At 40.4% G+C, this 27,263-nt stretch overlaps 1 protein-coding gene across 2 annotated transcripts; it reads right to left on the reverse strand.

Moving 5' to 3' along the window:
* Positions 1–745: 745 nt before the first annotated feature.
* Positions 746–27,263, reverse strand: LOC121673018 (connector enhancer of kinase suppressor of ras 3-like). 2 transcript variants are annotated; one of them, XM_042046028.1, is made up of 12 exons: positions 27,100–27,263; positions 19,788–19,990; positions 18,391–18,478; positions 15,839–15,880; positions 13,835–13,954; positions 12,032–12,091; positions 9,189–9,257; positions 8,299–8,445; positions 6,488–6,612; positions 3,968–4,176; positions 3,408–3,497; positions 746–2,061 (listed from the first exon to the last, which is right to left on the reverse strand). In XM_042046028.1, the coding sequence occupies exons 2-12, from the start codon at positions 19,964–19,966 to the stop codon at positions 1,763–1,765; spliced, it is 1,428 nt and encodes a 475-aa protein (XP_041901962.1). In that variant the 5' UTR covers positions 19,967–19,990; positions 27,100–27,263; the 3' UTR covers positions 746–1,762. The 2 variants fall into 2 exon arrangements, with proteins under 2 accessions (XP_041901962.1, XP_041901963.1); XM_042046029.1 differs by lacking the exon at positions 27,100–27,263 and adding an exon at positions 20,965–20,986.

A 27,263-nucleotide genomic window follows, 5' to 3' on the forward strand; every position in this document is an offset into this window, starting at 1 on the left:
TTTAGAACAGCTCAGCCTTTTGGAGGCTGGACTATACTACACCACAAAGCCTACAACACAGCAGTTTCAGCCCTTTTTCTGGAGGCAGGACCAAACAGTTGTAGGGTTCAACTGCACAGCAGCAGTTCTGGTCATGTCTCTAGTATAGACAGCCATCTTGGGGAATGGAGGAGTGGCACAAGACAGACACTTTATAACCTGCTTTGATCAGAAAGGTCCAAACCAGCCCTCCCAGTCATCAGTGAGTCACAATCAAATTAATTGAGAAGTGAATCAAACACCCTGTCTCTCTCTGCAGGGCTGTAGCACAGCTTCATAAGCTCATTGCAGCAGAATGGTCACATCTTCACAAACGGGATTACAGTGTGTTTTTAACACTCCTGTTATCACATGTGATTCCTGCCCCAGTCCTAAGTGTAAACTAGCATTTAACTTCCCTCTTTCCCCACCAATTATTAAATATAAATCCTTCTTTTCAGCAAGACCAAAGGAGTAAAGGCTGTTGGCAATGTATCATCTACAAAAATAGTCTTATAATTATAAGGTAATACAAAATCTTATTTTCTTTTCATTTGACTAAGCTGTGCCCAACACTTCAATACAGGAAGATACAAACTCTATCTATTTAAATGTAAAAATATATACAACTATATTTAACATTTAAATATCTTTAAACACAACTGTTTGAATACTAACAATCTTATATACATTCCTTCTTAAACAATATCTCTTTAATATCCTCCTCTTTTGTTAAACAAGTTTTATTTTCCTCCCAAAATACCCAATGCTACTTTAAAATTCTGGAGGGGTAAAAATTAGAGCTATATAGAAAATAGCAAGATGTCTTACAATTGTAGTGTATGATAGCACATATTTTTCATAAAAAGAACACATCATTCAAAAACTGAACCACTGTAAAAGTTCTCATAAGTCCAACAGGACCGTCTTTAAAAGGTTACTTTGGTTAACAGCAAGTCATTCTTAAACAATTAAGGAAAAAATATATATTCTTTTACCACCTCTACAGATGCATTTCCTTGGCATGTTGTAGCAATCTGTATACCTTTACAGATGAGCACTGCACTGGTTCAGTGCTCCTTATTTGTACTGTGATTTCAATAAAATAGATTATATATAAGGTTGGATTGATTTATAATTAAATTAGTCCAACTTCCTGAAATCTCTGAATAAGAGAACTCTCTTCCTAAGACTTCACAGGAACTCTGGAGATCAGAGAAAGAATGGTAACACTACTACTTCTTCCTCATAAGGTTGATCTCATGCAGTACTCGCAACAGCATCACGAAGTTGCACAAAACTGCTGTTTCCCTGCTTATTTTCCCAGTCAGGAGAGTGACAACTTCTGTGAGCTCTGCATACTCTGACACCCAGCCAGTCACACCAGCCTCTGAGCATTCAGGCAACTAAAGTGCCACTGGACTTCACAGTAATGCAGTGCCTTCCTCTGAGTCATTATGCATATTCCAGGTCACGTGTGGTCTCCACCTCACTGAAATTTTACTCATTTCCATGGGAATAAATGCCTTCAGTTTTTGGCCAGGAAGAGGAACTTGATCTTTATCTTTCTTCCCTCCTCACACTAGGAAACCCTCTGATCCATCAAAAATGACAAACAAAAAGGCAAAAGTGTAAGATTCTCCAGGAAAAGAAAACCGCATTAGTCACTGTGTGTCAGTTAAGCTGCAAAGCAGAGAAGTCTGACCAACGAGCAAAGGCACTTGGTAACAGCACTGGGGACAAGTCACTGAGTCAACAATTTCAGTCTTGTCATCCAATTGACCAGCAGCGAGGGCTCTGCCGAGGAGGATTTTGTGGACGATGTAACCGATGATTTTTTAGCACTTTCCTCTTGAAAGGGAATTGTTGCACTGTTGTGGAGGTCTGTATTCATAAAACACCTGCTGCCTCGAATATAATCTGTTCCCCTCACCAACTGCTTGTCAGACACTGGCCTGGAGAGGGGGTGCTGCTTGGAGGGGCTTTCCTCAATGATCGGGGGTATCCTTTCATTGCTGAAGTACCTGCAGAGGACATCTTCATCTGTACAAACAGGAGGAGGAAAACCAATTATTGCTGACTTCAAAACCCTCCATTAACATTTTCTATTTCTATAGAAGTATTCTGGTTACACTTCAAATACCTAGATCTGGGGTTTTGTTCATAAAACACCTGGACATACGCAGCTGTCAATAGATTAATGGCTTTTTACATCTTTAATGGTTTTTAAGTAACATAAGTAACAAAATAAATCCATACACAGGGAAGATACCGTTTGACTGTTATATTCTGGATTCACACACACCAAAAATGCTGGTACAGACTACCTTCATGCAAATCATTATCATGGGTGAGATGTAATAAACCTTCTTCTAATGTGTTATTCAAAATCCTGAAGAGACCAGAGTTGAATCCATGTACTTCTCAATGTAACTCATGAGTAACTTAAAAGCTACAAATATTACTCTGGACAAGAGAAATTAATTTTGCAGGTGAAGATGTAAGACCTTCCCTCCCTGGTTTTGACCAGTGATCTGTGATGCTTTCAGTTTTTTTACTCTTCCCTAGGTACCTGACCAAGGCAGCTGCTGCTAAAGACATCCTACTGGACTAGGCAGGCCTTTGGCTCTGATCCAATACAGCTTAAATACAAGCCTGCAGCACTTAGGTACATTTCAAGTATTAAAAAAGACAACACAAACCCAAAAGCCAAACCAAACAAAAAACCATACACACAAAAACCAGCCCTGCCACCTGGTGATTGCTCTGTTAGACTCATTACTTAGCTCACTTCTAACATCCCAGGTTGATGCTTCTTGTTATCAACTTCTGGCTTTGCATGAAAATAATAGAATCCAGCTTTGATTTTACCTAGAATTAGACATTAGCTTTCATAACTGATTCCAAGAATAAACTAGTCATCCTTATTTCCCACTCTAACATGACTGAAATAGTCTTTCAGATGCAAAAGAGGGTGGGAAGAGGACAGTGTGGGAGGTAAAAAAAGCCATCCAACTGAACACCCAATGTTATGAGCTTCTGTCTCTCTCGCATTCAGTGATGTCTGCAGAATATGTTGCTTTCTAACAGCAGTAGCGGTAAAAAGCAGCTCCTAAAAGGCCCTATATTTTACATTTTGAGAACAAAATTCAAAATGCTTGCTTCTACAACAGCCTCCACAGTAAGCTAAACAAAAAGACTTACCAAAAAAGTAGTTTCACAATCCATATTAAATGCAGAAGAAAGGATAAGGCTGTGTGCAAGAGCAAAATAGTAAACTTGTGTAAAGTCACAAGTACAGATCTGCCCTAGTCATTCTTGCTAACATCACCCCAAGGAAATCTTGGAGAGGAAGATAATAGGATGAGGAATGAAACCTAAAACCTTGCCTTTTCTCCCTGATCCTCGTGGCCTAGAGAAGGGTTCTGCAGCTCCTATCCAGCTTCCATCAGCAGGCATTGACAAAGGACGAGGTTTTCCTAGAGACAACATTGGAGGTTATGAGGAATGATATAAAGTTTAGGAAAACAGTTTTTAAACTTTTACTTTTCCCAGTTAAACAAAGGGAGAGATAGGCAATAAGGAGTTCAAATTGCAGAAAAAAAGAATATTTGAAGATACTTTCACTGGTGACATATAAGAAATCAATGTGCTGAGATTGAACAGCCACCCTCTTGCTCATTTAGAGCAGGAGTGGACATAACGTTAATAACCAAAACACACATGGAAATGGCTTTCTATAGCAGCAGAGCCCAGCTGAATGACATTCATTAAAGAACAACATTTAAGAAAAACTATTTCAGATGTAGAATTTCATTCATATTCACAATTTGCACAGAATTCCCTTAAGAGTCATTAATAGTCTGACATGCAGTTTTCTAAGACAAGTCATTTCAGACTGACCAAAGCCCTTATCACAACAGTGATACCAAGAGAGAAATGAACTCACCATAGGACTGTGTTTTTTCTCTCATCTTGGCTGGTAGGACATTTACTTCCACGGGATAACCAGGCAACTGATCTGAATCAGCAATAGTAAACCTTCGTCTTCGGCTCTCCTGATCCAGAAAAGAATTGGGAGACTCGGCGCCCTTGGACCCAGGCAGTGGCTGACTGCGTTTGTTGCCTCCTCCATACACAAAACTCCCCTTTTCATCTCTGAAAAGACATAGCACTTCAGTTAGTGGCTTAAAAGAGTTTAATGCTAAAGACATGAGTAGATTTGAAAGATACTTGTAGCACCCAGACATGCTCGTGACAACTGGCAGTGTGCTGCAAACAAGCTGGAAAAAAACCCCAAACAAGTCAGGTGATAGAAGACTTCATTATAGTTAACCAGAAGAAAAGAAAGCTACCCCCCTCATGCTAATTCACTCTTAACGAGCCAGTAATTTAACACAGAGAGAAAGCTAGAGGCTCCACTCCTGCAAAAGATTTTGCTAAATGAGACCTGTCTGGCTGTCTGCTCAGGAGTGATACATAAATTTATCCGTCTCTGTGCTATTTTAACACCTATCACTTCCATCTGAGGGACTCTCCATTGTAGGAGTCCACTGAATATTTACCACCTTCTCTCTCCCTCCTTAGGAGTTTCAGTCACAGATTCATAGTGTGTATATATATATGATTTTGATTAAATTCTGCAAGGACTTTTGGAAGAGAAGCTACCCTTCAAGTTAAGATTTGCCAGGAGGTTTTTTCCCCTTCTCTGTACATGTAGCTTGAAGCAACCATTGGCCAAGTCAGGCATAAAAACACATAGCTGACTGTCTAAGCACACATATAGCCCAGTATTCATAGCAGTCCCTGGCTGGCACATCCCACTTGTCCCGCTCTCCAGCAAGAACAATGCTACAGCTCAGTGAATAAGAAGGAGCTATTTATGGAGATGCAGAGACCAAAAATTGCACTCAAGTGTTACACCACAAAGGTATGTACGTGGAGAGCTCTCCTACACCACCACCATGTGGAGACTGTGCCATGGGCAGGGAAACCAAACACTGCTCTCTGCCTCCCAGTGTGGACCAAAGGAGATCCATGCCAGGAAAGGAAGAGAACAGGACGAGGGGAAAAAAAAAAAACAACCATCACACGAATGCACCACAGTTTCAAGAGTAAAGCAAAACATGCAGAGGTCAAAATAAATGGCCAAACAGAAGGCAAGCGAACTGTCCTTTCTCCTCCTCCTGCCTGCCACAGCTTCTCACATTTGCTTTCTTTAAAAGTCCAAGTCAAGATGCCTTTCCCTTTCCACACATCATCCAGGACAAGTTTTACAGCTCATATTGTGATTTCCTTCCTTTTCAACAGGGATTCAGGTCTAAAGACATCTGAAGCTCAATATAATTTTGTGTCTTGTTAGGAAAAATAAACAAATTGAGCACATGGACATAATTCACCAATGTGCTTTAAATTTATTGATTTGAAGATAAGACTAAGGCATTCATCTGCTAAATCTATATGCTTGTTATTACGCCAAAAGATTTGGGGCTTTTTAATAAGAACTGAGCATGTGTAACCATAAAAGCAGGGAGAGAGCAGGTCAAGGTGGGTCCAGCTTCATAAAAGTGACCCTACCTTGGAAAGCCCCCTCCCTTCCCAGTCCTGCCCCAAAGATTGCAGTAATACAACCTCTGTCTCTGTATCAGCCCTTACATGACAGGAGGCAAGTGCTTTCCCACAGGGCCTGCAGCAAAAGGCCAGAGTTCCCCTGCTGGCCTATCTACACACAACCTAAATGGTCAGGGAAGGCCAGAAACATGCCTGCCTTTCACGTCTTGCCTGAAAACTCTTTTTTCCATCACATTCCCAGATCATCTGGCAGGGTTCTGGCATGAGTCAACATGGACTTGAGAACAAACAACAGTCAGCCTTACTATACACATCCCTCCCCCTCCTGCTGTGTACACAGGTCCCCATTTTCATAGCTAACACTGCAGGATAAAAAAATAAAAGTTGATGTATTGACTCTCCCTTCCCTTCAGTGGGAACATATTTGTTTTAAACAAGTTCCAAGTTTAAAAATTTAACAAGATAGGCATTATTTAACATGACATTCTTTTCTATCCTAACTCCCAAAACAGTTACTCAACTTGCTAAAAAAAGAAAAAATCCAACAGTGAAAAATGTTAGGGACAAAAATTACTTCTTGCTGTGTGCAGTTGGATTTAAACAGTGTCATAAACATAACTCCACAAGAAAACCAGAGATGACATCAGTTCATGTTCTGGGAACAAATCTGATCTATGTGGCACACAATAATCTTCTAGTAATAAAATCTGTTACTATCCTGGTAGTACACGCACTTGGGCATAAGTTTAAGCAATCCAACTCCTTTAGGCAGCTAGAAGTAAGTCTGAGATTTGCAGCTTCCTCAAGCTGATCTGCACAGAGCTCTAACAGCAAGCCAGCTCAGAAACAAGTGCAATGAAGGAGGTTTTTGTTCAGTAGTGCACTTTTGTTTGCATACCGAGGCAAATATGGAACAGCTGGTGGAGGGGGTATGTACAGATCCAAAATGGCTGGCTTCTCTTTCTTCAGTGAGGTATCCACGGTGCTTTCTGGGGACTGAGTTGAAGCTGGTGGAGGACTGGTCTGAAAAGTTAGACAGGAATCAAACATCTGAGCATTCATTTAACATTCACAAAAAACTAATGTGATAATCAATAGTACTGTTTTCATCCCCTAGTGAATTACTATCTCTGTGGTGTATAAACACTCTAAAAACTCTTAGAATCTACATTTTCCTCCACCCCCAGTTTTGGCTAGCTTTACAGGCCCTCCTACAGAAGTCCTGTCATGGGTAATGCACTGCTCAAGAATATTTTGCTCTTTCCAGTTCTTTTTTTCCTGTAAATTACACAGACAAAAAAAGTAACTGAGACAAACCCACCTCTTCTATTTTTAGATGCATTAAAAGAATGCTATTTGTTAAATACAGATATGATTTGCAAGCCTTGTGAAGCTGTCATAGGCCACCTTTATTCCATACCATTCAATGCCTGGGGCATAGACAGGAATATAGTAAAGCTCACCATAAATTGGATGGATCATGGATCAATGGCTATAACTAGGGCCAGGGAAGCAAATTAAAAATAGATTTGGCATTGCTCATGTTTGCAGTTCTTTTCTATATATTCTCAGCACCTTTCCAGGTTCCTGTCTGCCTCTAGGAGAGAAAAGGTTTCAAAGACACTTTCACCTTTGTCAGGCAAGAGAACTGCCCTCTCCTCTTTTTGTCAAGGACCTGTCCACTTAGTTAATTGCACTCCTGCACAAGCTTCTGCCTTCTACTGGTCAGTATGGTGAAACCCAGAACTGTAAAACAGCTTCTCCAATCACACCTTCCCCCAAGGAAACTCTGCTGGGTATAGCCTATAAGCCAGCCCACCCCAGCTTTTCACCCTGGTGATACATGTCAGGCATGATGCCACAAAAACAGGACATAGGCGTTGCTGAAAGTAAGGATGAACAAGTAGTCAGGTAGTATACATCTTCTACCCAGTTTGAGAGAAATCTGCCTTCATGGAGACTTGTGATAGCCAACAGCATTTCAGAGATTTAAATTATCCCCATGGCTGTAGGGAGACCTGTATCTCCCTACATAGGGAGGAGGAGGGGAAACTCTCCCTGTTTTATTAATTTCAGGTAATTAGTTTAAATTCAGTTAGGTTGTTTCCTCCTGTGAACATTAAGCCCTAAGGCTTTCTAATAAAACAAGCCATTTCTCAACATGGTTATTTAAGAATTATTAACATCACTTTCTCTGTCTGCTCAGTACCCAATCTGTGACTTGTCCAACAATCAAATCTTATTTAAACAAGTAGTTCAAATAATTTCTTGAAAAAACCACTCTTTTCCACTCTTCACCAGACTAAAAAGAGGACAAATATATGGAATAATCTAAGTTATTTCAGACATATTACTGTGATAGAGAAAGCATTTATTTATTGCTCCATGCTGATTAATTCCATACATATCAGCAGTTTTGCCTCAGGTAAGTTCTTCTAGTGGCACACAGACTGATTAAAATGTTCAGCACACCTAGTCCCTTTGTGCACCAAGAGGGCATTATCTGGTTGCAAGGGGAAGAAAAAAAGAAAAAGAGAAGAACATTTTCCCTTTTATCTAGGAGCTATAGGAGGACAGCCATTTCACCTAACCTGCCTTGACCTATACTCAAACATGAGTACTTCGGAGCATTTATGGGATTTCTCTTTTTTCAAGCTGCAACCAAGACATTCCCATCCTGAGATCAGAGCGGAGCTGGCAGGGTCTCACCTGCACCAAAGGCGGTTTCCAGCGCAGGTTCTTCAGTGGAGCAGGAGTGAAATGAAAAGAGCCAGTAGGGCGTTTCTTAAGCAGCAGCCTAACTCCAGCAGGATTCTCTCGCAACTTTGCCACCAGATTTTTTAGTTGCCATCCAACCTGGAAGAGAATAAAGACATCTTTTATTTAGCATTTCTTTTCTGAAAGCAAACAAACAAGAAAAACCCAAATCCCCCAAGTCAAACTGTTTGTTTTAACATGAACCTAGAAGAGATAAGAGATCCAAAAAAGCCATTTTAAGAATTGATGAAAAAATTGGAAAACTCATTTTTTGCAAGGTTTTTAATTTTGTTCCCAAAAAAGTTCTCTACTTAAGCTGCAAACTAAATACTTAGCTATCAAGCAGTGCTCTTTATACCTCAGTTCCAGTCCTAGAAGGATGCATGGATATGCTTAAACTGACTAACACAGGGATTCACAGTGAAGTACTTTTGTCATGCTTCTTTCTCACATTGGAAGGCATTGTTTACTTGGCTAAGCAAAAATGTAATCATTACATCCAGGTACCCAGATGCAAATGATTGGACAATTGTTTGCAAACGACTGGGGGGCTTTTTAAAGCTCTTTATCTGCATTTCAGTGGATTGTAACAAGGCCTTTTAAAACAGGTCTTAAATGCAACATGAACTATTTTAATATGACACATAAAGCATTTAAACATGAAATGCAGTATATTTAGTCAAAATACTACAAAGAATAAAATTTGTCTTGAAAACAAAATGCTAAAAAGCCTCAGCCATTTCACCAAGCAAACACCAGAACTGCTGCTTGACCCCATCCATTCAGCACCTGTGGTGCAGAGCAAGCATAGGGGAAGGTCTGTAGTGCTGCAAGTTACTCACCACAGTTTGCCGGTTAACCTGGATCACTTCATCACCAGCATGAATCTTCTGAGAGCGATCAGCAGGGGACTACAAAGAGGAAAACAAGAGTCATGTGCTGCAGCAGGTCTCCCTCCCTGCCATAACAACCCCCACCAAGCTAAGTCAGAAGTTGCATCAGCAATGCTCTTCACTATAGATAATTTTCACATCTGCTGACAACTTGAGAAATGTAAATTAATTAATTGAATTATTTATTTTATACTTGGGGAACTAAAGGGGAAGGGAGAAGGCGCAGCCTCCATCTGTTACAGGCCAAATTGTACTTAAGGCATGGGAGAGTCTGCACTCTCCTTTTCCCTCCAGTTTGTACTATAGTTTTAGACAGAAATGGAGGAGGACTGAAGAGGATTTCTGCCCTAAAACAACAACCATCTTAAACAGCTTTCAAATAAATGTATATTTATTTTTAAAAATACATTAAGACTTTGAATGTACAGAATAAAGGACCAAAACCACTCCAATCCACAAGATAGATCCATTGCACTTTCTCTTTTTGTTTTCCAATGTAAATAAAAACTTCTGACTTTAATGTGAAACTGCCTGCCTGAATCACCAAGGTCAGCAGATAAAAATACATGTTTGCATAAGTCAAATGTACATAGGTATTTTTCAAATACCTAATAATAATAGACTTTAAAATACAATTTTCTTGGAACAAAACCTAAGCTCGGGGGAGCCGTTAGCAAGGAACAGATAAATATGTCAGTATTTACATTTATCAACACCTGGTGCTGCAGTTATTAAAAACACTCTCACTGCTATAACACACCAACTCCTACCAGCCTTGACAACACCCAAAGCACACAGACATGCTACCTTGGTACATGCACCCTGGTCACAGGACAGCAACTCCTCCCATTCCCCCCACCCCATGAGCAACTACCAGGCAGCAGGCCAGCTCTTCCCAGCGACTCCAGAATTAAGCACTGGGATTAAGGACTCCCTTCTCCACCTCATCACACCTTTAGACCTCAAGTAACTTTGTTATGAGAAAGAACTGTAAGAATAAACAGTACAACAAAGGAAGAAAACATGGGGAATTTGTGGGAGGCTCCAGCTATCATGAGTAACCCCATTTCTTCATTGTCTTCTTGCTTCCTCTGAGAGGAAATGCCTCTGTGGAAAGCTGCATATATAGGAGTCAACCAAGACCACGAAAAAATGCTGGGCCAGAGTCAAGTTTGTGAAAAACAAAGCTCATTTCAAGCTGTCCTTTGGGTGGCCAACAACTTGTCTGAGGGAGGGTGGGGAGCCCTTGCACAGAGAACTCCTGCAGCACGTGAGAGGTCACAGCACAGACACTGGGATCACACTGTGAGAACAGAGGAAAGAGCAAAGTTTAGCTCTAGGCCAACGTGACATGCAAAGTCACATGTGGGATGGCATAACTCAGGAATTCTCTTGGCTGACTCATACCAAATGGACTTCCCCAGTTCTTCCATTGTTCAGTACTGTCAATTTAGAGGTGCAATTCCATTGCATTCCCATACACTAGCTCCTGGGGATAGCTACTAAAATACCATTCCAAATCTAGCAAGAAAAAAGAAAACTGAGCTAAGATCCAGCCTGGGTCACCTAAATGACACCATACCACCACAAAGACATCAGTTGTTCGCAGATCTCTCAGTCACTTGTCAAATTCTGTTGCTCCAAAAAAAGGAGTTTCCCCAAAGGAAGAACCAGTGTTGATAATAAAAAGCAGGCACTTAGGTCAACACTCAAAGCTACAGAAGGAATACAGACCCCAAATAAGACCTACATGCAGAAGCAGGTTGTCAGCAGTCAACACTATATTCTTTCACGTTTATCAGATGTTAAAGTTGCTGCAAAAGTGGACTTGGTCTCTGTGGCAGATCCTACATAGAATTGTTCCAGGACAATAGCATAAAAGCTATAGAACCTTTCACTCTGAACTGCAAGCACAGATTGCCACCCTCTCCTGGCTGGTCCCTGGACCTGGCAGGGGAACAACTAGAATCACTGGTTCTTTCCTATTCACAAAAAAAAAAACAAAACAACAACAACAACAACAAACCAACAAAACAAAAAAAAAAAAACCAAAAAACAAAAACCCACACACACATTGCTGCAAACGCCAAGTTTCTCTGCTGTTTTTTCTTTCAGTCACTGCTCCTGTACAGTAGCCTGTTTGAAAACACCACAGCATCACCTGCCAGCCTCAGCTGCTGGCTAGAGGTCCACTCCTTCAAGGGCTGCCCAAAAGCCTTTAATAAACTCTCAACTATAAAGGACTCATAGTGTACAAATAAAACAAGCAACCACCTGCAGTAAAAACTAGTTGCCTCTCTTGCCAACTATTTCCTTCCAGCTGACCACTCTTAAAGTCTTACTTGTTCATAGTCTTTTTAATCTGCAAGGTAATTTTGTCACAGGACAGCTCATTGATTTCATTACTCATTACTGAATTTAGCACACTACCACCTAAATGTTCCCATTAGGGGAGATTGCCTTTGCCGGTGGAGAGAAAATACATCCAAGACTTTGTTAAGCAAGACACCATAAGGGCTCAGAACAGCAGATACAGTAACTTATTAAAGCAATTACTTTAATGCCAAGCATTTGAACTAATTTGGTGTACGTGCAGAAACTGGTTTAATCAGACTAACAGTGAAACACGCAGGCACAAAATATTTACAGACTGTGGATAAACAAATGATGCATCACACAGTATTTAAAGCAGGTAATACCATGCAAGTCATATCTAAAACAACAAAAAGTAGTAAGTCAAACTATCTCAATCAAAGCTACTGTCTGAGTTAATCTACGTTTACTTTACTTACATTTTCTGTAGTTCCAGTAATTACATGCAACCCATCATAAGTTGATTTTATGTACATTCCCTGAATATAAGGAAAAAATAAAACACAAGTTTAAAGACAAAACAAACCACATAACTTATCTGATTAAAGCACTATTGGCAACAGACTCAAAACATTATTAAAACCAGTTAACAATTCGTATATGCTCCCTAGAAAAGTGTGTGGTCTAATATTACAACACTCTAAACTTCTTCACAGATCACTTTTAGTGCAGTTAATTATAATATTTATAATGACTTCAAATACCTAGTATATGGAATGAGACTTAGAAACACTGTCTGGTTGGTAATACCAAACACTGCTGGTTTTGCTGCCTTGTCGGTCTTAGGCCTTGAACAGAACTTTACTTCCCTACTACTCAGCCTGCACTAGAGAATTACAAGGTTTTACTAGGTGGCCACCAGCTGTCTCCATACAGAGCAGACTCACACAGCTGGACTACAAGTATTGCTGACATGTTCTTTTACAGCTTCTCTTGCTAAGTCAATATACAGACTGCCTCATAACCACAACGCTTACATAAGCACTAAAAGCTCCAGCAGAGTATTTGTGGCTCTGTATGTTAATGCTGAGTGTGAATACAAGGACAAACTCGATTAAGTGGGTGTTGACTGTAAGGGCACCAAATCAAAAATCACAAACAGGCTATTAACTAATAATTACACAGATGACCCCACAAGAGGTGACCCGCACATTGGTTTCATCATTTATGAATAAATACATCTCTACTTTTCCTTTCTGCATCTGTTGTTAGAAACACACTGAGAAGTACAGAACTGGATGTTACTCAGGAGCTGAAAGCAGCTTACCACACTTGCTTTAAAAGTAGGTGGAAACTTAGATGATCTTTTTGACCCTTCCTCTCCAGCCAATTCCCTGCCTGTTTCCCTGTAGTATCCAACTGTGTGCACCCACTTCCTTGTTTCTTACTTAGGTCAAGCTAGACTGACTCTGCTTCGATGCAGCTTGTGCATTAACAAAGAGGTTCCCATAATTTCAAGAATGTGTGACTAATTCAGTCAAATCCACTGGTCTAGGTAAAACTATGTAGCACAGTAAGACTGTGAAGCTTTCTCTAAAAACGTTCATCTCTCCTGCCTTCAGGGCTAGGGGTGAATACAAATGCACATAACAATTTCAACTCCCTCCAACTCATTCTAACACATCTGTTCCCTAGGCAGAAAATCCACCAAAATTTCAAATTAAGTTTCTCATAACCAGTACTCAGCTAAGTAGAATTCACTGAATGAACAACAGTCAGTTATGTGACATGGCCACCAAACACTTTAAAAAATTCTCATTTTCCTGCTAACAGCAAACCTCCAGAATCTCATATTCCTTTCAATTCTGCTATAAACACACATAAACACGCATCTTTCAAAACACAAATACCATTTCTCATTACCTTCTCCCTCTCCAAGCTCCCCTAGAAAAACTAGTGGTTATAGTAACCTGAAAAAATAAAACTACTAGCTTCACAAGCATTTATAAATTCTCCAGTATCCTGGTTAACACAGAAATCTTTAACAATTTAGAATCAGAAATTATATTTGGGATCAAACCTACTAATGTGCATATCTGTCTCTGGCAGCCATTCCATCTAACAATTGACCTCTAGGTTTCCTCCTCCATGCCTCTTTCTTTTCCCCACAGGCTATTATCCGTTTTGAAATGCCTTACTATAAACACACACTTGCATTGGTCCACAGGGCTACTACCTATTAAACACTGGGAACATTAGGACACTCCAGAATTGCTTCTTACCAGGCCTTCCCCAGGTTTAATGTTGGTTAAATGGACCTCCTCCAGACAGGCACACTGGCTCATCAGTGGGTCTGTAGTTGATCGGATGGCTTTATCACAAATGCCATTTAAAGTCTTGGCCTGCAATGAGAACATACAAAAAACAGTTACGAAAATTCTCTCCTGGCTTCCTCCTCTTTCAGTTTTCAAAAGATGTAAAGGAAATGAGTTCCAAAACCACTGAAATAGAGGATTCATTTGTACTGATCTATTCTACAGCATGTTCACGTCCTTACTGTAACACAGTACAAACAACGTGTTTCCATCAGTGCCACCTCACCATCACTAACAGATGCTGACACATCCTCTGTCTAAAAAAATAAACACACAAAATACAGCAAAAAAATGAGGTTAGGGTTTGATTGCTTTAACCAAAATACAACTCATTAAAATATTGAACCATTTTGATGATTCCTTGTGGGAACAGTTGACAGTTTTTCATGTTCCTCTGTATTTCCACTATGAGAATACAGCTGGCCATGTGTCACAAAAAGTGATGTGCTGGCCACTAGCATATCTGCACAAAACCTTACAGTATAAGGTAGGACATCCAGCATCTAAGTGCTTCTGCAGTACTTCTCTCCACTGTGCCTCTGAACTGACCTCTTCTGGAATGCTTACACAGGCAAGGTTCGTATTTTCTTTTGACCAAAACATAACTGATCCTAAGCCAACATTATAACTAACGGCTAATTCTGACCTCGGCATGTGTGTCAGTAAAGTTGGAGGCAGAATGGCTTTGTTTTGTAGAACATGTAACTATCAGAATGTCTAATTAAACATGAAAAAAAGAAGAAAAAGAAACCAGTCAAAAAATCTGTGCCCTCTCTACACTCACAGGTTTCATAATGTCCCACTGTGTTTTCTGTCTTGACATCAGCTGAAGCAAGGCTGACACTCAGAGTAGGTTACAAAAGCTTAGAGACGAGGAGAGAGAGAGGATTAGTACACAGTACTGATCAGTACTAACAGTACTTAGGTATAAATAGTTTGGGAACCAGCAAGGTAAGTCACCTTTCACAAGGGGCTGGAATCCTTCAGTCAAAGTAGACACACACAATTACAGAATGAGGGGGAGCTGTGTCATAGGAAGACATTGGTTTGGAGTATAATGGCCCCTGGAAACAATAGCTCCAACCTTTTCTGTTTTGTTTTACGCCAGATTTATAGAGCAGCAATAAAATAAATGAAAACAATGTTTAAGTGTGAATGTGAGGAACTGCTCAAACAAGGGAATTCCAAACAACAATGCCTACTTCCAGTGTGGGTGTGCACAAACGGAAAAAGAAAGATGCAGAAAACTCCCTTTTACGTGGTCTCATTATTTATGAACAAAATTATTTTTAGTTATTGTGCTACTAAATTCCTAAGCATCTATGAGCTACCGGAAGGCCTTATCAAAGAGCACAGCCTGGTTCATGTCAAAAGCAGGAAGCGATGATTAACTGTTACAAAATATAAAAAGCATTCCATTACACTCTGTGTTTGGTCACAAGGCTGCTTCAAACAACCCTGGTAACTCAAGCTCAAGTACAGAGCCAGAATTTCAGTCCTGTGGCAGGGCAGGTCTTTTACATGAAGAAGCACAATAAGGCAGAGTGTCTGCCTATTAAGGCACTAAATGCACTTCACAGGCATAATTGGTTTATTTAGCCTGTGATCACTTTACAGTACTACTCTGCCCTTGAAAATTTGAGGTTAAATTCTCTTGGAAAAATAGCTGTGTAATGAAACTTTAAGGAATACTTGACTCTGTACTATTGTATTATCATACACACGATCCATCTGCTGAAATGTCAATGATTTCCTCTACATTAAAGAATATTCACAAAACAAGCCATAGTAATGTTTCCTTGCATGATGTGCTTGTGCATTTGGGACTGAAAAGCTGTTGTCAATACAATAGAAGCAACCGAAATGAATGTGACTGCAGACAGCTGAGTTTCAACAGAAACATAAACTTACCACAGTCTGGACTTTATCTTCCATGTCAGCCACAGTGCAATCCTAAAAATAAAACAAGAACAAAACCCCTATATTAACCAATAAACATGGAAACAAATCTCTGAAAACTCTGCAAAACTTCCATTTTAACCTCAAATAGAAATAGTTATTCATGCTGCAGGGATTAGTCAGATTAGTTTCACCCAGCAGGGCTCAAAAGGACTGTTAAGCAACTATTTTCTGGCCCTGGTAGAAAGCAATAATAAACCTTGAAAACTGAGAGAATGCAGGATTCAATTACAGCAGCTGACTTTTCCAGAAAAGCAGAACCCTGCACAAATAAAATCAGATTCTCAGAAGGCCAGGCAGATGTGTTTGCCTTACATAAACCGCAACTCAGGTACTCCTCTGTCCCAGGCATCAAAATGGATCTAAAGCATATTGTTAAAAATAGAAGGGAAAGTGAATTTATTAAAATATGCTATCAATGACATTCCTGAAGGGCAGAGGACTGCACAAAAGGCATTATTTACACAGCCCAGGTATAAAAGTCTTTGAACTGAAACAAACTACAAACTACTGTTCATGTAACAAACTACAAAAGTCATCACTGTTTTCTGCAAGAAGTACTGAACTGGAGAATGATATTATTCTCAGATTAAAAAGTTAAAACAGCACATAAATAATAAAACAAGATTTACAATATCTACAAGGAGAAAACCCCCAAGCATTTTAATAAGCTTAAGAAGGAGTCATGTTGGAGAAGTGTGTGGAGGACTTTCCCCTGCTTTTCTCTGCTAAATACATCTGCACAAATCAATAGCAAATGCCACCTATCATCATGCAGCCAAAATGCTCAATATTGCAACGTCCTTCTGCTCCTACTCATTTCTGTTTACACTGTTAAAGTTCTATGTCAAACTTTAAGATTGAAATAATTAAGTGGAGTAAAGTCCTGTCCTTGAATCTATATAGCCATCATCAAAGTTAACTAGAATCTTCTTGCACTCCTGCCTTACTTATTATTCACTCACTTTTATACACCATTTATGATTATGCAGAGCAGCATTGGTTCCACGAGAGCCACTCTGGCCTCTTCTTCACCATTAGGACTGACCACCTGTTCCTATAGTCTATACCTTAATAAGAAATTCCTTTGAAGTCTAAAAATCCTCCTGAAGATTTTTCAACTGTATCTCTTTTCCACATCAGCAGACTCCTTCAGACTATTTGAGCATATGTGCACCATCCCAGGACAAAATCATGCTGGTTCTTCCCTCATTAATGCTTTTTCTCCTGTGCACCAACGCCGTTCTTTATTATAGCTCATATCAAATTGGCAGAGAAGTAGTCTGACATTTTTTGAAAGGCCAGGGTTGTGTTCACAACCTCCACTCCCCTGCCATCAAAGGCTGATCTAACCAAAAGATTAGACACCATTTTTAGCAGTTTTATTAATACATTCAGCAATCTCATATCTGAGTTCCTGTAGCACTCTTGGGTGAACACCACCTGCTGCTAGAAACACTGTTTTACTGCACAATCTGCATATCTGTAGCTGTAAATCACTGGCTGTGCATTGCACACGGAACACCCCAGCAAGAAGAGCATTGAGCAGTGGGTATGTGCACCTTGGAGCACCCAGACCCCATCCTTTCACAATGACACAACTGACATAATTGGGTGCCACCACAGCTTGACAGCTCAGGATGTTTCTGTCCTTTGACATCATCCCTTCAGCATGGGGAGGGAACTATGCATGTCACAGGGCATGGTCCTTCAGAGTTTGAACATTGTATGGGCACAGAATAATGGTTATGAGCAAGTTTGGCAGTCACTGAAGTGTGCACACAGTGCTTCATAGCCAAAGCAGTGCCACACTCTCAGAACAGTCTCAAAGACAGGCAGCATTATCAGACAGCAAAATTATGCCAATTGCCAAGATTGTCACAGTTGCTACATGTCCTTTTAGATGTTATCTGTACAAGCACTCATCATACAGCTGGTAAATAAAGTTTTTAAAAATACTGTAGTCTTGCAGTAGTGGCAGAAGCAGCCAGGCTAGTGGGACTTGCTCCTTCCATTACATGCAGCATTTCCCATTTGATGGCTAAAACATTCTGCACGGGACAAGATCTATGGAGTCTGCAAGCATAGGTAGAAAAACCAATAGAGCCACATTTTTGTTTAGAGTTAGCACTGATAACTGTTTTTCAACATGCTGCTTGGAATGTGAAAGTCTTCACATGCAGATCAACCATTTCAAAGACTAACCCTCTTTCCAGTAAAGCTCAAGAAAATATGAGTATCCTTTAAGCTGCAGTCACTTAAGATACAGCCAGCAATACCAAAATTGGTAATTAAATTCAGGGGCAGGGGGAACAACAAAAAACACCACAACTCAGAAACACAAACAACTGACACTGACCTTCAGGGACGTTCCAAGTTAAAAGTAAGCTGTCATTCCCAGAACTGCCTTTCATTATTACTCAGCACAAAGCAAGCACATTACTTCCCCAAACATCCCCTTTCCTTCCCTTTTGGAAAGCAGAAAGGAAAAGAAATCAGCTGACCTTCTGAACAGTAGTAGTGAGGTCCAAGCAGAGCTGAATGATTCTGTTCTTCATTGATGAAAAGTCAGCAATACCTGTAAATGGGGTCCTACAACAAGAGAAAATTCTCCTTAGATTGGAGGGACTAGCCTTCTCCCATCCCATCTTATCAGTGAGGAAGAGCATATGGGAGTAAGTGCTGCAACTCTGACATTAGCACAAGTGTGAGGGTAGTTTTACAATGTAAGTATTCCTGACTGCATAGTCCTGCTCCACTCACAAAACTGGGAATTGTCTAGCCCTGTGGTAAGCAAGTTCAGAGAGCAGAACCAGAAGAAATGGTCGGTTTGCCAAACTGCAGTTCTCTCACTTGCAAGCTGAAGTCAAATGATACAGTGGTGTAAAAATCACACCCTTGGGTTTACCAGTGAGTAAACCTCCAACTTTCTGACTGGACAAGGAAAAAACAATTCTCCAGCAGAAGAAAAATGGATTTTCACATTTTACACACAGAGGTGCAGCAAGACTTAGAGAAGAAGCATCACAGGTAGGGCAGCTTTAGGGCCTGTAGAGTCCTACATCTGACCCTTCAGACAGCTACAAAACCTAGAAGAGGGGTTGAGAAGTAACTACAGCAGTTTGAAAATGGACAAGCCAGCAATTTGCTGGCTGTGAGTTTCAGAAAAAAATTTAGGGTGAGCTGCCAGCAACAGAGTGAGAGGAGAGGACCAGGTGAGAGGCACAAACTGTTAACATCACTGCCTGGACACAGACCAACTCCTTGCTTGAGAGCAGGATAAAGGATAAAAGTACTCCTTGCTGCCAGTCCCTGCGCAGTTATCCTCCTAACTTCCCTTCTCAGGAGAGCTAGCAAGGGCGTGGAGAATTTGTGTTCATCCGTTACTGTGGACTGCACCCCTGCCAGCATCTGACCTGCTGCAGGTGTAACAAAATAACTCTGGCTCTTTCCAGGCAAAAAAACCAATTAAATAAGACAAAAAAAAGAGAAGACAAAACAACAGAAGGATAATCTTTCCCATTGTTCAGTTTTCAAATCACATAGCTAAGGCTGTGATTTCAGCAGAACATTAAAAAATCTTTCAGGAAGGGACTTGCCAATGACAAATAATTTAGAAGCTGGGAAAACCATGTGTATGAGAAACTGACCTAGAAGGAACGCTCAAACTTTTATAAATACCAGTTTGTGTGCAATGTTAACAGATTTATTTGTTCTAGCAAGAGTGGAAGTGCAAGAATAGATACCCTAGGTTAAATTTATCCACTAGAGGCCTTCTAGCAACACCAAAGAAGGGGGTTAGTGACATCAAGATCTTTCCACCCAAGCATCTAGGAATTGCCCTACAAGGAAAAGCAATTAATTAGAGCAGTAAATTAAAATATGACCATTTTATTCTTACCTGTCCAACCATGCAAGCAAGGCCTTAGCAGCACCAATAAGCTCTACGACAGAAGTAAGGAAGTCAGTCGGGGGCTTGCGAGAGGTATTTCCATCATAATTTGAACTTTTCCTACGGCTGCTGATGTAATTTTGCAGATTGTTGGATGACCCTCGCAGCTTGAGAACCAGGTTCTTCATATTGTCTGTTTCAAGGCCATAGTTCTGCAAGGAATATTATTAAGCTTGATAAATATCCTTGTTGAGTTCTCCTATTTATCATACCACAAGTTAAAAGCTCATATGGGACAAAAAGTCTTGAGGATTTGCACAACTTTCTCATGGGTTTTGGCAAAAATACCTTCTAAGATTTGTTCTGCAGTATAGCCACTAAAGAATACTTTTGTGGGTGCCAAACCTCAATTTCTGACATTAATAAGATTTAAGGACACTTTTTCATCAGAATGAAGTCCCAACATCCTAACAGATATCACTTACTTGTTAATAACAGGATTGTGTTGTTTTTGTTAAAGAAGAGCAAGCTTTTTTTTTTCTTAAAATGTTTTCTATCCTGTGGTAAATAAACACTGAAGGAACATTTCATTCACAACTAAACATAAGTTAAATCTGGTAAGAGATGAAAACACCAACAGGAAGCAAATGAAATTTTGCAATCAAAAGCTTGAGTAAATATTTGGATCACAAGTTTTCAGTAGCTGTGCTCCTTGACTACAACAGTGCAATTATTTGCAAGTTTGAGGACAGCATTAACATTATACATGGTAATTAAACCCATTTTTAGACATCATATTTCTCACTCATTTACAAAATCTAAAAAAAAAAAAAAATCTGAGTCTTGCCTACAACTTCAACTTCATAAATTCAAATTCCTACTTTTCTTGAGGGAAAAATAAACCAACAACAAAACAACAAAGAAAACCCACCCCCACAAGAACAAAACAAACAGAAAAAAATATAAGATCCCTGTGCTTCTCTACTCTTTTGCTAATGCAGATCCTTGCAACTAACCTCCAAGTTCCATAGTTCAGTCAGATATACTATTGTCTTGGGGTGACAATTGCCTTGGGTACCAAACTAAGACAAATAACTACTCTTTCTACTTTCCCACTCAAAAATCTAAACCAACTAAAGCAAATTTTAATTCCATTCAATTCCTATTTTCCAGGAGTTCCTAATACCTCCACTCAGGATCACAGCACCACCCAGGCTGAAGGGGAGCTTCAGAGGTCTCAGACCAACCTCCTGCTCACAGCAGGCTCAACTGGGAGCTCAGACCAGCTTATTCGGGATTTTGTCTTCTCAGGTCTTGAAAATCTCCAAGGACAGAGACTGCAAAACCTCTCTGGGCAGCCTGATCCACCTGGTCTGACTGTCCTCAGAGTAAGAAAATGTTTCCTTATATCCAGCCTGAACCTCTTGTTTCAGCTTCCACCATGCACAGCCCATCCTGACAACTGTTACCCACCATGGTGGGTGCTGGGGATCTGCTGCTGGACCTCCCTGGAGCCATCTCTTTCCCAGGCTGAAGAAGTCCCAGTCCCTCAGCCTCTCCTCAAGGGCAAGTACTCCAGCCCTCACCAAGCTCACTCCAGCCCTCCACTGAGCTTGCTCTGGTTTCTCCTTACCTTTCCTGTACTTAGGGGCAGGAGGCCTATTTAGACTAATGAATGAGACTAAAGGGTCCCCTCCCTCTCCCATTAATGCAGACCAGGATGCTGCTAGGGCACACTGCTGGCTTGTGCCTCCATTCCCTCCAGGGTGAAGCATCTGTAAAACAGGCTGGAATATTTCAGATTAAGTCATTTACAAAATGTGAGACAGAATCTTCGACCCAAAGAAACACACCTCCACAGAGTACGGAGAGGTTTCAGCTATGCAGCTACCTTTAAAATACTACTACCTCCTATGGATAAGATCCCAGTGGGTGTAAGTTACAAAAGTGCCTCCCTCCTCCACCTCTTGGCAAGGAAATACCCTTCATGTGCAGCCAGGAGTAGGGGTTGAAAGGATGTGTTCAATTTTAAAAAATGCAAAGGATATCCTTAAATTTTCCAGGATCACAGAAAGGGAAAGATCTGGATTACTAAACAATTTTAAAGTACTCACACACTGAGATGTGTGAACTTACCACCTTTTAATTTTAATAAAAACAACAACAAAACACAAAAAGACCCCCAGCACCACAGAGCATTATTTGGATGCATTTCTTGCAGTTAGTTTTTTCCTCCTCTCAGAGGATTGCATATTAGTCTACTTGAAGGAATACTTTTCCACAAACACATCTGGGTGTGGGGCAAATTCCTACGACCACAAGAAAGCAGCCACGTATCAGAATTCCTCCCCTTAAAGAGGGGAAGTAGAGGATGCTGAGCCCCTGCTTTCACAAAGGGACAGAAAACAGAAAATATTTTTCCTGTGCAGAGGTATAACCACCTAATCACTCTGATCAGAACTTGAAAGTTTTCATATAATTAAGTATCTCCAGATCATTCCCTCTGTCATTCAGGCGCAGAAACTGTGCCAACTACCTGTGGGTGTTTGAGATTAGAGATGGCACCAGCATTTAAGAGGACACGTGTTGATATACCAGGTAAGATTTTGGACTTGGCCTTAAACATTCACATACCCCTTATCACACCTCTTTCACTTTATTCATACCACAGGTGAGCCTGGTGTGACTCTTCCAGTTCAGGTAGTTTTTAAATAATTCTGTCAAGTAGTTCTGAGTTTTGAGGGAGACTTCAGCAACACATGTTGCCTCTAGGGATGCCAGCTCATAACTGCAACTGGTGTCCCCAACAGACTCTCAGGAGCCACATCACAGCCAAGCTCTAGGTCCCTGCTCTAAGCTCTCCTACGCTTCCCCCAAGGAGTCTACAGAGTGCATGTCCACTGCTAAACCAGCAGTTTGTGCCCTAGGAAAGCACTATACCTATGCAGCACAAGACAGGGTATGCAGCTCTTCAGTACCAGGACACCAAATTATCCAACTCTGCATCATCCCTCATGGATGAACTTTCCTGGAAATATGCATTATCACAACCCAAGTGACCTCTGCTCCACGGGCGAGCCAGTCTCCTCACCTGTCTGCTCTGATACACATAAAGCATTTTGCCCCTTCACCAGGTATAGCAATGCTTCTATCCAAGCTGAAAGTGTCTTGACCAGCTCTCATATCACCAACTATTCCTGCTCCTTCACTTGCAAGGTCCAGTCTCTTGGGAGGGCTAGCTTGGGGATCTAAACAATACAAAGAAACCTAATCCCTTGGTTTAGCTCCCTGAAGTAACTCACTTCAGGGTCAGGTGAGTGCAAGCACAAAAGATCACTAATCAGAGGACAGGAGGGGGTGGAGACAGCAGCTGACTTGGATTAATTTAACTTGTCATAGAACTGTAGCCCCAATTCACAACAGATAGGAATGTTGATATTGTGGCAGCACACCAAATAGCCTTCAGTGACACATAGCTGAAGTGAAAATCTTAGCAGGCTTTTCTTGAAATATTTCCACAGGACTAAGGCTACAAGAGTTAACAAATTATTATTTAAGCAACCAAAACGTTTTAGATGTTGCTCATGAACCAAAGCAGAGGTTACATTTTACTATCGCTCCCGATTTTAAACATCAAAGTTGTTTTAATCTAAACACAGGCTGAAGCCAGCGGTCAAGAGCACCCAATGTCAAACATTCCCAGGCTATTACTCATTAACCTGGGGAGCCACATGCAGGGCTGGAGGAGAGGCAGCACCCACACGTGCAGGAGAGAGGACATGAGAGCACTCCTTCTAAACTCCATCACATTTAATGAGAAAAACTAATTTAACCAAATGATGGCTCAAGGTCGGGCAGCCAACATAACAAGAAAAAAAAACCAAAAACAAACCACTAACTGAAGTCAAAAAAGCAGAGCAGTTATTTCAAAGATGAACTGGCCTGATGAAGAGCTCTGCCACTGCCCAGGGGCAGCATCCCCTTCCCTTTCACAGCCATGTTCACATGCTGCAATGTTATGAGTTGGACATGCTGGCTGACTGAACTGAAAACCTGCTCTGGGAAAAAAAAAATGAATAAAACCAGTTCAAATGCTGGCTCAGAAGCTGATCCAAGTCACTACAGGCCTATATAAACAGTAGAGTTAACACAAGGTACTGTCACAGTCACCCATTCTTGCTCTCTTCCTTTTAACAAAAACGTGTTCTAAAAAATCCTTTGGAGTAGCAAATTTCCTAATAAACAACACATAATTTGAAACCTCAAAAAAAATGAAATCTTATGTGTCAGTGCACAGATACCCTTTGACAATGATTAGGGCCTAAAGGGTAAGTCTTCACATATGCATGTTTTATTTCATGCTATGATGTTATATTTTGTTACACTGCAAATATGCTGGCAGAACATTACTACCAGTGAAATTATCAAAGGCACGACTATGTTCTTTTTTGGTTTATGGGTTTTTTCAGGGTTTGGGTTTGGTTTTTTTTAATTGTATATAATTAGTAGGTCTTCATTTTAACTTCAAGAAAAATCCACTGCTTTTTTGTTTCCAAATGCTCCCATCATACAGTGTAGGCAAAGATTCAGAAATCAAATCCAAAGAACACATTAAAAGTGAAAATATTTTCATAGTTTCCTGCTTGCATTGTTTTACATTCATTGAGCCCTCAAAGGCTTGTTTTCTGTCCCTGCTTTTGTGGTTTGAAAAGCAAAGTTATGTATGTTTGTTCCCCCCTTCCCCAAATACTTCAATCAATAAGGAAACAAGATCTTTCTTCTATCCCTTTCCCCCACACACACACCAAGCAGATACTACCCACAAAAAGCTGAAAGTTGATGATTTTTTTCCCCCTGTGGGGAATTCAGGTCCTTTGACATATCCTCTAAATTCCTCAAAAAAGTCTTCAATACCTGTTCAGAAAACTCTATTAGACCAGCTCAAGAGTAACAGAAATGTGTGCTCAGAGGAAACCTTCATTTTCTATCCCAGTCCACACTCTCCTGCTGACTCTTCAGGATGCTGCATATGCAGCCACTGCTACGAGGACATGAGGGAACACTGCTTCATCACCAAAGCAGTAGAGAAAGATGCATTAATTTCTCTTTCACACCAGAAACTTACTGTCATATTTTTAGCTCAGTGCTGCCAAATAGTATCCTACCCCTATAAAACCTAAATTAAAAAATCAGGTGCATTTGGTGTCCTTTCTCAAGGAAAGGACTATGTTCACCTTTTATTTAGTGACTGATTACTGAGGCTGGAATGGTGGTGAATGCTTGAAAAGAGATACTGCAGGAGGAAGATGTTCCAAAGAGAGTTTCCTCACTGTATTTAGAGCCACATGTGTTCTTGTGGTGTGAGGGAACCAAAGCACTGATCTGAAGGAAACTCAGCTGGGAAACTGCCAAAGCAAAACTAGATAAAAAAGGAAATTCTTCTAGAGAACTCCAGGACTGGGAAACCACCAAAACCCCCTCTCAGCCTTTGTCCGCCAAGAATGACAACCTTCAAAGAGTGACATCAGGCTGGCCCAGCCAATGCCACATTTCCACTGTGTGAGCTTACAGAATAGTGGGGGTGCCAGTGGGGTCAAAAAAGGGGGAAGAAAAAAGAAGAAAAAAAAAAAGGAGAAAAAAAGAAAAAGTCAAAAAATTAGTTCCTTTGCTTGCAAGGCCCCAAAAGTTGGGGAAGTGTCAGCATACGTACAAAACAGTCACTAAACAATAAACATTCCCACTTCCAAAGAACTAACACAGTGGAATCAGAAAACCTCTCTCCTGCACAAAACGAAGAAACAACAAAAAAAATTAGCTGTCACTAGCGTTTAGTAACCCCTTGGAAACAAAATCAGTAGTGATTCTATGCAATTCCAAAAACTCAAGGGAACAGGCATCAAGAAGGTGGCAAAGGGCATACTGAAAACACGGGAATTCTTCCTTCACCTCTTAGAAAGGGAACAAGGACATTTCAGCTGTAATATGCAGTATCTGTCCAATGCATTAACTTGAGCTGCATTTCACAAAGGATTTCCAGAAATGGGTCTGAGGTCAAAACTTTTGTCTACAAAGGAAATTAGAAGGAAATTGTAGGAGATAAAGGACAGCTTTAGGTTCTGGCAGTTGTCCAGCTTTGTTCACTTTATTCTAATTTTTTTAAGAGAATAAAATAGTGCCTTTGGGGACTGCCACATAGATTACTTCAGTCAGGACCACAGACAGCCCACACTACATTTACTAACTCACCAGACCCCTGCACTTGCCCAACAAGTTCTTTCCCACACCATTAACTGCTTTTCAGTCCAGTTACATTCTTCTATTAGGTTTTCAAGTTAATGTTAAAAATTTTTGGTAGATCAAATACATAAAGGAAATAAAATGTCTTTCAAGTATAAGAGTAACTCTGAGAATCATTTTAGATCATTTGAAGAGATTTCATTACATATGCCTCTTTCAGTACAACTTGCTGCAGGTTGTGGAGTAGGAACACTCCCTGTAGCACCTCTCTGCAGCAAATAAAGCACATATCACACAGGCAATAAAGACTCTCCATTTAAGAAACATATGCTTGGTGCTGCAAGCCTTGCCTAATGTAGGGAAAACAGGCCAGTGCTGGCCAAGGAAGCATCAGGCAGGCTTTCCCACCCTCCTCCCTGATGTAATTACATATACCTCTGGTGCTCATTACACTGCATTACATCAAACACGCCTTCAAGACTGTGACCAAACTATGGCTTTTAAATAAAGCCTGTGCTAGTAAAACAATCCAATATATATTTATTCTTTTCAGAAAATGTTTGTTTTCAAAGTATCTGCAGTTATATATCAGGAGCAGGACAAAGGAACAGCTTAAGTTCTGAATCCAATGAGAGTTCAACTAGACTGTAACTGAGGTGGCTAAACATTCCTCATTTCAAGAATTAGTTTTTCTTCACTTCCTATGTTTGTTACAGAACTACCCTAAACCCATTTCAACTGATGTGAGGAACTTCTATCACCTGTCATTTCAACAGTGTGCCTTCTGTCTTCTGAGACAAACTGTTCACTGACAGGAGCCACAAGATCTAACAATGTCATTCAGACATCTTCCTTTGGAAGTGCAACCAAATGAATTAAAGTTGACTCTTATCAGGAAAAAGTTAATGAGCTATTAGTACAAAACTTGCAAGAATTAAACAAATTCTTACTGTTTTCTTCTATTGTGATGTGTAACAGAAAGCAAGAGACAAAGGTATTCTGGTTTCGTCAATCTTGCTTTGGTTATTCACCCAAAAAAGCACTTTAAGGAATTCTTTGCATATCTATTCACCACTTAACTAACCAGTGCACACAGGAGATCCACAGCCTCTAGAACCAGTTCCTGATGTCCAATCCTTGAGATACCTAAGTCTTCAAGGTCCTGGTGAGAAATCTGTAACAGCTGTTCACCATTTATCTTCTCCCGTTCAAATTTATGGACATACTGCTGCAGGCAATCATCCAGGC

The sequence above is a fragment of the Corvus kubaryi genome, unplaced genomic scaffold, assembly GCF_017639235.1.
Source record: "Corvus kubaryi isolate FWS band 111438036 unplaced genomic scaffold, C.kubaryi_AGA036_p1.0 65103, whole genome shotgun sequence".
Taxonomy (NCBI): Eukaryota; Metazoa; Chordata; class Aves; order Passeriformes; family Corvidae; genus Corvus; species Corvus kubaryi.